Source organism: Cucumis sativus, unplaced genomic scaffold (assembly GCF_000004075.3).
Source record: "Cucumis sativus cultivar 9930 unplaced genomic scaffold, Cucumber_9930_V3 scaffold79, whole genome shotgun sequence".
In the NCBI taxonomy this organism is placed as follows: Eukaryota; Viridiplantae; Streptophyta; class Magnoliopsida; order Cucurbitales; family Cucurbitaceae; genus Cucumis; species Cucumis sativus.
Window position 1 is genome coordinate 56,546 of NW_022279570.1, and position 10,749 is coordinate 67,294.

Consider the following 10,749-nt stretch of genomic DNA (forward strand, 5'->3'; position numbering starts at 1 on the left):
AATTTGATGTGTGTGCAACCATCTCCACTCTAAACAGAATGCATCGTATCTCGAAGATCAACTAGTCACATCCTATCAATATTAGTTACACATATTCGACATAAGGTTTTATTTTTTAAAATATAGAACTTTATTTTGTAAACTAAAAAATTGGAAAAATCTTCTTTCCAAACATTAAAATGGACACTTACAATAGAAAAGTCACAACTACGTTAGATCACAAAAAGTAATATAAATTTTTTTCGACAATTTAAGAATAAAATAGATGTATATAATTTTTTTTCTCCACGAGCGCATTTAATATAGTAGAGATTTCAACGCTGATTACAAATTTAGTTTACATCATGTCAAGGTAATATTACTCTGTATTTTTTTCCCTAAAAGAAGGTGTCCATAAATTTGTAACTTTTTGCTACTAAACCCAACTTTAATTAGTGTTTATGTAATGTTTTAAAATATTTATAAAATATAGTACAACTTTAGTAATTTTTCATCGGCAGGAAATTATCTATTAATATAAGTCTATTAGTGTCTATTAGGATATTATATTTTCAAATCTCGTCTTTTATTTAGTTATTTTGATTAGTTGGAATTATCTATTAATTGATTTTTTTTATCTAATTTTAAATTTTAACCAAAGTAATCAATTCCGATCACCATCCCACTGTAATGTTATTATTTTAAAAATTAAACTTCATTTTATTTATTGATTAAAATCTTCAAGTACATAGCCTTCAAAGAAGATTGGATATAACCAAAATAATGCTGCATATATCATTTAGAGTCTTGCCATTCTTCAAAAGCAACGATGTATCCTTAGGCGGCTGTGCGAACTTATCCTGACAGTCACCAATATTAGTCATGGCACCAGAAGTTACAATATTGACACCATTAAAGTCCCCAAGTGCCAAGTCCTTTTGGGCATTTTCAATGTCACCAATAGCTTCATCATAGCTCTCAGCACAAGACGAATATCGTTGCTTAAGTTGAGGATTGGTGGCGGTTTTTGCCAGTGAGTTGGCTAAAGTCAAAGATTTTTCAGCATTTGTATGAGCAAGGTTTAAGGTGTATACAGCCAAGCCTTTTAGATTTGTAGTGCCCGCAGATTTCAACACACTTGAACAAAATTGTGGATTTGAGGTTTTTGGACAGATGGTGGAAACGACGTCATTAGATGATGCCACATTTGAAATGATGGTGAACGAAAGAACTCCAACGAGAGAGATAATAATGAGACAAGAGTTATTGGCCATTTTAATTTTTCTTTGTTGTTTCCCGTCCTTATTGATATGATTCATTTGATAAATACATATATATATAGATGAAATTTAGAGAAATTGTTTGTTTTTCTTATGGAGGAGAAATGGCAGTTGTGATTACATAACTAAATAACCCATTCTAGTCTTTTGTTTGGTACTTTTATCTTGAAATAGCCCACCCAAATCAATTCATGAATAATCACATTAATTGTCTTTTTTTTTTTTTACATAATTACAACTAAGATGGGTTTATTTTTATTTTTATTCAAAAGATACGACTAAGATGTTAAATTTTGAATTTTCTCATCAATCCATTAGAGGTGACCTATGCTCCAATCTTTTCTTACCAACAATTTAGGCCTTATAAGTGTATAGAAAATTGAACAGTGAATAGGATAGTTAGGCTTTGTAAAACTTACAAGTTACATAGTCCAAACTCTGATGTCTCTTCCGTTCCTGTCCTGCTTTGATTTTACCCCCTTCTTTTCTCAAATACATTTTTCTACATTGTCGTTTCTTCTTCTCTAACTCATTTTTTCCAATTATATAACATGTCCGTATGTACCAGAAATACAGTGAGCGGAATTCATGGAAGTTTTTCCCTGTTTCAAGTTCTAAGGTATGTGCCTCCAGACATCCCAGAAGTCAATATCCTAGTGCTTTCTGTATATATATTGAAGAATTTTCGTTGTTTACTTTTCTGGCTGAAAAGGGGGGACACGAAACTTATGTGACAGAAATCAAAGGATAACGTGTCTACAGTAAATCGAAATAAGAGTCTGGTTTTCATTGAGTTCAACGTATTCCTCAAACAGAAACACAGGGCCGTATGCATACTTCTACGACTACAGTAGTCATCATGCTAGAGGTAAACTATTCCATAAGTTCACTATAAATTGTGAAATAAGAACTGTCTGATACTTGTCAAATAAGAATTGCATGCGTTAATCAGACTAATGTGTGGTAGAATATTACCTGAATTTGCTAAGTTTGTCCTGGACAGTTGTCTAATGTTAATTCTTTCCCCATTTCCTTTATAGGTCCCTGATATGCTATTGTGCTCCATTTTTGCCATTAACAATTATAATGTGAAAAGCTATCTCTCTGTTAAAAATACCTAGATGATGGATTAATGTGGAGTGGCCGATTAAAATGTTCTGTCATATCACACCAGTGCCTTAACATGAAAATCCAAGTGCATTACTATACAGTTATCCTTATATATAGTTGATATTCATAGTGTTCGTACTGTTTCTCTGTAGGAGTGTTAACAATTTAGATATGATAATTTCTCTTATTTGACTTTGTTCTCCGTTGCATTTGCATCTTGATCAGCTATGTTTATCTTGATTTGTTGAGCTTATGTTATTATTGCATCTAGGCAGATGAAGTTGAAGTAGTGATTGATCCGAAGGACATTGAACTGACTACTGCAAGATCTGGGGGCGCAGGAGGTGTAACTTTACTTCAAATATTGCTTGCAATTAGCTCTCTGAATTTGTTCTCATAAAACCAAAAAAATGGTAGAATAACCTTTCTATTTATTTCTCGTTGTCAATAATTATGCAGGGCGAAATGTCAACAAGGTGGAGACAGCAATTGATCTTTCCCCAAGCCGACAGGAAACCACATTTTTTGCACTGAAGAAAGGACTCAACTTGAGAATAAGATTCGGGCTTTTCTATTGCTACGAGCCAAACTATGAGCATCCATTACAATCATAGCATTTCTCACATCATCGTATAAATTACGTGAATGTGCACCTCATTCATACAATTTATGTATTTTTCTTTTTATGAGTACAAATTCGGGGTAGAGGGATTTAAACCCGAGACCTCTTGGTTCTAAGTACATACATACAGGCGTTAGTTGAGCTTGGTTGACAATTTCTATACTTTTTTAAGTAACAAATAATTGGAGAAATTTTGTGGCTATATTTATGATTTTTCTCAAAGAACTTAAGGATCTTTATTTCCATTTCTATATATTGTGGGAATTTTTGCAGACATTGATATGGGTGAAACAAAGAAAGTAAGCGAACAAACTAATATTGGACAGTTGGAGTTCAGCCCTGCACGACCCTTTGACAAAGCCCTTCCCTCACTTCTAGCCACCATTGTCCATTGTTCACACCTAACACAACCTAGTGGTAGCATGTCACTTCCTCCTTGCCAGCCAGTTCACCCCAGCCTGTAGGTCAGTCAGCCTGTTATAAAAGAAAAAAATCAATTTTTATGTTCTCCCCCAACCGACAGTGAGCTTCACGGTGACATCTATTCTAATCTACACTGACTTTCACCCTACTTCGACCACAACCAGACTTTCATAGTTAATAGGGTGGTAATTTTGCTGGTTTCGACATTATGTACATGCATGAGTTTAATCACCCCTCCCTCCTCTTTTCCTTTTCAGTTATGAGATTAAAGTGAGGGAATGACAAGAGAAGATCATGAACCAACGAAAATTACAGGTAATTATTGTTTTTCTTTTTTTCCTTAACTCTTTTTAGCCTTTGGAAATATTTAGCAAAGAACTCATGTATGATCTGCATTGAGACTGTTCTTGAGTTGCTTTCATCAGACAAGTTTATGAAGTTCTTGTTGTTGGTTTGTCATGATTTTGTTTCAATTTTTCTGGGAAACTAAGAGTTGTTACTCTTGATTTTTTTTCGAGTATTTCTCAGTCTAAGAGTAATTTATCACTAAGCACATGATTTTGTTGGTAACATGCAAGATACAACCTGAATGGAATATCAAATACCATAATGTATTTGTCAGATCATGCAAGACAATTATACAAGCAGATAATTATGCTTATAGTAGCAATCAACAATAAAATTATTTTTAAAATTTATTTCAGTGTTCTAATTACCTTGTTATCCTAATTCCTATCTTCTTTCGCCTTGCAGATGTGTTGAAATTTGTTGTCAGAATCTGTTTGAATGATGAACTTCATGCATACAATTGTTGTGGTTGTCACAACTGGAATCTATTAAACAAAATCAAATACTTGATAATAACTACCTCTCCACACTGTTATGTTTCTTGTTTTTTCGTTTTCAATAATTTGATCGGTTTTAGACTTTTGGTTTATTTTCAATTAGAAGTAAATGAATGAAGGAAAAAGATAACAGAAAAAGTTGATTTTACTTTTACTATCATTTTCCTATGCTTTTTAGTTTATGGGGATAGATATTTGTTGGTGTTCCTTTTCTTAAGTTAGAAGAAAAAAGTTGGGGCATAACTTTACATGGACAATCAAGTCATTTTTTTTCTTAATTTGTGTCTTTTATAGCTAAAAGAAGAAAACTTAAGAATTACATATAAGTAGTATAAAGTCCTAATATAAGCTTGATAAAAAAATTTCCTTTAATTTTTACTCTGTTTATAAACTTATGAGGTTACAAATTGCAATATATTTTCTAATACCATATTATGAATAATTTGGATAGCTGGTTGTGTTTGAAAACTATATCTTCTTCCATCGTCATTGGTTTATCGTTGCTTTCTTTTCATTTTTGTTAAATTCAACAAATATCAAGTTGATGTGACTTTTATTGTAGGATATGGGTAATGTTTACAATTTCAAGGATTAGAACTTTTCGTTTATGTTGTTTATCAGACCTTCTATACATCTCTACAGTTATATGATCTTTATGGTGAATACATTGTGCAAGGCCGTATATTATAAGATCAATACTGTTTTTTAAAGGAAAGAAAAATATATAATGTGCTACACACCAAATTTTCTTCAAAGAAAAAAAAATAAATTAAATATGTTCCATACTTTCTTTTTGTAGTTTGTGATCCTAGCTAAACTCAGGTTAAAGAGTTATGTTTATATTTGTATATTTGAATGGAGTTAATTGCAAATACAACGATTAGATACAAAATATTTGCATATGTAACACATATTGTATTGCTAATATAAATATATCACTCATAGATTTTGCTATAATTATACTTGTTTAAACATACTAATACACACTTAATCTTCTTAGTTCAATAATGGTATGGAGTGGAACAAACTTCCTACGTTAGGATAAAAGGGTCACACAAATTACCTTCGTAGTAAACTTACTTTTGACATTATTCATTTAACTTAGGGTAAGTATAATGGATTAGCAATTTTATGAATAATAATTAAGTATATAACAATATCTTTTAAAAATTGTAAATGTAGCAAAATATATTTGTGATAGATTTATATCGTTAATAGACTCTTATGGCTTATAAGCGAATGACATATGTGATTTAAAATAACTGCAGCAATTAGTTTAAAATGTTGTTATATATCTACGAATTTCTTAATTGTTATATTCATTTGTCATTAGTTGTATTTAAAAGGGATGACCAGAAAAACATTAAAACAAGAGGTTTACTTTTGATAAAAGAAAATTTTAAATTTAAATTGCTAAAATAGCAAAATGTGCATGTCTAAGTGAAAATTATTCAACAATAATCACGGTCGAACTCAAACTCCCAAAAACAATGATTACATTTATTCCCTAATTTGCTAATTCATTTTGGATTAGGTTTATTTTTGACAACAATAAAAAAATTGAGGTGTGGAACAATGATATTATAAATGCCAAAGAGTAGTTAAGATGCAAAATATAAATTTATATTTGCAATATTAGGTCAAAATGAATGATAATTTAGTTAGATTTTTGTCAAATAAATAAAAATGTGAACCATACCAAAAGCAAATATAGATGCTTTTTTATTATTGAATTTTCATAGAATAAATAATAAAAAAAAGTAAAAAATATTTGCCTTTTAACTTTTTCTTTTTTAATTTTCATAGAAAATATTTAATCCAAAAATTAAATAACTCTCCTCCACGGTCAATTTTCTTTTCCCTCTTCTTCAACCTCAACGGTCTCTTTTATTTCAAATTTCTTTCCCCTTTTTCTTCTCCATCGGTTTACTCTGCCTCTCATCTCCCCTTCTCTTCTTCGTCTTCCTCAAACCCTGCGATTTCCTATCTCTCAAATTCCGTTTCGCTCTTCCTATACCTCCAAAATTTCGCTCTTCCTCTCTAACGTGAAGCAGCCAAGAAACTCTATCTTGCGACATACCCATCTCGTCGATCCACCACTTTCTTCTTCTTCTAGCCTTAACGGTGCCGAAATCAAGGGCCGCAGACCCCCTCGGAAACCCAAGTCTTCCAAAGAAAATTCTCCACCCTCAGATCGGTTTTCGATTCCAAATCCTGAAGAGCCCGCTTCCACCTAGGCCTCCCTCTTCTAACCCGACCGTTCCTGAGAGTTCGCTATCACATACTGCTTTTTTTACCTGTGTTGTTGAATCCCGATCCAAGGTAATGCTAAAATAATGTTGCTAATATCTGGAATATGGTATTACTGAATTTAGTAAAAATAAATAAATAAATAAATAAAAGAAGTATACCTGTAACAACTAACAGTTGTGAGCACTGTCGGAAAAAGGCAATGAATTTGTAAATCGAAGTGCAGATAGTTCTGTTGTTTAGGATGGAAAAGCATGAGTATCACGTTTCTATTCAACGGACTGGTACTTGTAAAATTTAGGCTCATAATCATTTTATTATGCAGAGACTGGCAGATGGTTTAAGTAGCTGGTTCCGGAGGCAGAAGCTAACAGGTGCAGCTGGGGAGCGCTTGAAGGAAGCACGCAATATCAACCGACCACTCTCACAACTCGGGTAACCGATCAAAACTATTGGGAGATATTTCAAATTTCATTTAAGCAGTGATCTTTCCAATGATTTTTTTCTTTATTTATTTTGTAATGTCAATTAGTTGGCTAATTATTTATCAGAATGCTTGTTGATATCGCTGCATGTTTTATTTTGTAATGTTTGTACTTTTTAGTTGTGATTTGTGAATATGCTAGGATTGATTTGATTTGCTCTTCTGACTGTTAAGATCGGAATGATGTTTTGCGAACTCCCAATACTTCTACCGGAGACACTTGCATAGACAAATCAGCAGCCAAATCTTTTGAAATTGGGAATAATGGCCTGTTTGAACCCACGACCTTGCAAAGAACAGAAACATGAAAGACCGGGTGTATAAGCGATTCCTTGGGAAGGGCCAAACGGTATGCAACGAAACGAATTCGTGCCACGATCATAAATGAACCAATGAATCTTGGGGCCAATTTGGAGTGCTTAAAACGGCTGAGAGAGGACTTTCGGTAAGGGCGTAACTTCACATAAACCCAATCATGAACCTCAAACTGCACCTCCCGTCTTTTAGCATTAGCATATTTAACCATTCGCTGCTGTGCTTTCAGTAAATTGGCCTTCAAAACGCCCAAAATTTAATCTCTTTCTTTCATCAAATGGTCTACTTCATCATTCACCCGGCTCGAGCCCTTCACATATGGTAATATAGAGGGGGGTGGTCGCCCATAGAGGGCCTCGAAGGGGGTCATCAATGTGGCTGTACGGACTGTTGTATTATAGCTCAATTCAGCCCAAGCTAGCCATTTAACCCATTGTTTAGGTGTGTTCATAGAAAAATACCCTAGATACGTCTCCACCCCTCGATTGACAACTTCCGTTTGACCATCTGTTTGGGGGTGGTAAGTGGTGCTTCGTCTCAACTGAGTTTCCAACAACCTCCACAACTCTTCCCATAATAGACTTGTGAAAATACGATCACGATCCTACACTATACTTCAGGGGCATCCATGCAAACGAATAATCTCTCGCATAAAAACAGCAGCAACCACTTTTGCACCAAATGGATGTTTCAAGGGGATGAAATGTGCATACTTGGAAAGAAGATCCGCAACTACCAATATAACATCATAACCCTCGGATTTGGGGAGGCCCTCAATAAAATCCATACTAATATCTTCCCACACACGATCCGGAATGGGTAATGCTTGAAGGAAACCAGCCGGAGTTAAAGACAAGTATTTGGCTTGTTGACACACGGAACATTCAGCAACATAGGTGCGGATATGGGCTGTCATACCTCGCCAATATACCTCCCTTGCTAGCCTTTGATATGTTTTCAATGCACCATGATGTCCCCCTATCTGGCTGTTATGGAATTCAGCTAATAATAAAGTAATATCAGGTGAATCCTCCTCCTTGTAGCGAATATCCCTCTGGAGCTTGTTGTCCATTTATCAAGGATAGTCGAATATTGTTAAGAGATTCATTTCCAGCCACTTGATCGATGAAAACTGAAGGGTTTAGCCCGCCCACAATACTTACGAGGCCCAATTCAAATACCGGTGGTAATCTCTATAAGGCATCGGCCGCTTTGTTTTCCAATCCTTTCTTGTACTCAATCACAAAATCATACCCCAATAGTTTAGCGATCCATCTCTGATATTCTCCCCCGATAGCCCGTTGTTCAAGAAGAAACTTCAAACTTTTCTGATCTGTACGCACCACAAAAGGCTTACCCAATAGATATGGTCGCCATTTTTGAACAGCCAGCACTATTGCCATAAGCTCCCGTTCATAAACAGCCTTAAAACTATGGGTAATAGGTAAAGCTTGACTGAAAAAGGCCACTGGTCGTTGATTTTGCATTAGGACAGCCCCAATACCCACACCCGAAGCATCAGTTTCCAGCACAAAACTTTGTGAAAAATCAGGAATACCTAGCATCGGGACAGACATCATTGCTGACTTTTAACTGCTGAAATGTGTTCTCGGTCGTCTCATTCCACTTAAAGTTACCTTTTTTTAACAGTTGTGTCAAGGGGGCAGCACAATAGAACCGTAGTTTGCAACGAATTTCCGATAATACCCCGTTAGCCCCAAAAAACCCACCTAGCTCCTTCACGTTCTTGGGTGCTGGCCATTTAACCATCGCTTCTATTTTTGTTGGATCCGCTGCCACCCCCTATGAAGAAATAACATGGCCCAAGTATTCAATTTTGTCAACCGCAAATTGGCATTTTTTAAAGTTGGCTACCAGTTGATGAGCTACTAGAGTTTCCAAAACTATTGCCAATTGGTGCAAATGCTCGTCCAAGGACTTGCTGTAAATTAAGATGTCATCAAAGAAAACCAAAACAAACTTGCGTAAATATGGGCGAAGAACATCACTCATGATTGATTGGAATGTTGCCGGAGCGTTTCAACCCAAACAGCATCACAAGGAATTCATAGGGCCCCTCGTGGGTTCGAAATGCTGTTTTGTGAACATCGGCTGCCCGCACAAATAGAAAAATATCAGAATGCTTGTTTTTCTTTATTTATTTTGTAATGTCAATTAATTGGCTAATTATTTATCAGAATGCTTGTTGATATCGCTGCATGTTTTATTTTGTAATGTTTGTACTTTTTAGTTGTGATTTGTGAATATGCTAGGATTGATTTGATTTGCTCTTCTGACTGTTAAGATCGGAATGATGTCAATTAATTGGCTAATTATTTATCAGAATGCTTGTTGATATCGCTGCATGTTTGTACTTTTTAGTTGTGATTTGTGAATATGCTAGGATTGATTTGATTTGCTCTTCTGACTGTTAAGATCGGAATGATGTTGCTCATCTGAAAGTAGGCAGCATCATGTGGTTGAAGACTTGTAGAGTATGGAGAGTGAATGGTCAAATTTGAGGAATCATATCTGCTGGCTTTGTAGTCCAAATAGGTTGTCTGGCTAACTTTCTTTTTCTCATTTTCAACCAATTAGGATAGCTGTCATGTTTTTTGAATTCCTTGCCATTCTTGAGTAGTAACTTGGCATTTATTTATTAAAAGGTTTTAATTAAGATTGTGGTGTTCATAACTTTGTAGTCACACTAAATAACTTAAAAGAGTTAGTTTGACAGTTGACAAACATGATAGTAATGTGATAGTGAGTGCAAGGGTAAAAAGAGTTGCTTCTGTTGGGTTAAAGTGATGTTTGTGTTTTTTAGTGTGATGTGTTTTGTTTTCAAGTTCGTTAGTAGACGTATTACTTAATTGAAAATTTTGATACCATAGCCAGTGTAGGGGAAGATGAATGGAGGGTGCTATTAGACTAGTTAAGACTTATATGTATCCTAATTTTAGTAATATATAAAATTGAGAGAATTTCCTTTGATTTTCAGGAACAAGGATGAATAATCAATGAAAAAGGAATGAAAAGGTTTATCCATGCAAGCTTCAAACAAAAGTCAAGGATGTCGATCCTTCCAGGGAGTCCAAAGTTCCCCCCTTATTTTTCTCCATTTACTTTGATTTTCAAAAGCTTTTAGGACAGAAAAAGCAATTTTTTGAGTGGGTGTGGGTAATAGCTTGCTTAGCTTGCATGTTTAGTGTAAACTTGGGGGTTCAAATTTTGCCCAAATTTCAAAATTTTTCAGAATTCTTTCCATACAATAATGAGCATTATACCTTCTTAGCTTAATTAAATCTTGCATAAAAAGCATGATTGGCAACCCTTGAGCACTGAGCTCGGGTTTATGATGTGAAATTCTGAATTTTGATGAGTATATGTGCTGAAATTTGAGCATAAGCTGCTGTCTTTTTTGTTTTAAGCTCCTTTTAGCTA

At 34.6% G+C, this 10,749-nt stretch overlaps 1 protein-coding gene and 1 long non-coding RNA gene across 3 annotated transcripts; one reads left to right on the forward strand and one right to left on the reverse strand.

The window, feature by feature from the left end:
- Positions 1 to 734: 734 nt before the first annotated feature.
- Positions 735 to 1,253, reverse strand: LOC116406252 (pectinesterase inhibitor-like). The gene has a single exon (XM_031889962.1). It carries the CDS (start codon positions 1,251 to 1,253, stop codon positions 735 to 737), a length of 519 nt encoding a protein of 172 aa, XP_031745822.1.
- A 4,893-nt stretch (positions 1,254 to 6,146) lies between these two features.
- On the forward strand, positions 6,147 to 9,861 carry LOC116406246. Of its 2 annotated transcripts, none has more exons than XR_004219272.1 (3): positions 6,147 to 6,581; positions 6,835 to 6,944; positions 9,745 to 9,861. It is a non-coding gene; the product is annotated as an uncharacterized LOC116406246 (long non-coding RNA). The 2 variants fall into 2 exon arrangements; XR_004219273.1 differs by lacking the exon at positions 9,745 to 9,861 and adding an exon at positions 7,168 to 7,181.
- Positions 9,862 to 10,749: the final 888 nt, after the last annotated feature.

Coding starts and splice junctions, on each gene's coding strand:
- LOC116406252 (XM_031889962.1), bottom strand. CDS start 1,253: ATGGCCAATAACTCTTGTCTCATTATTATCTCTCTCGTTGGAGTTCTT.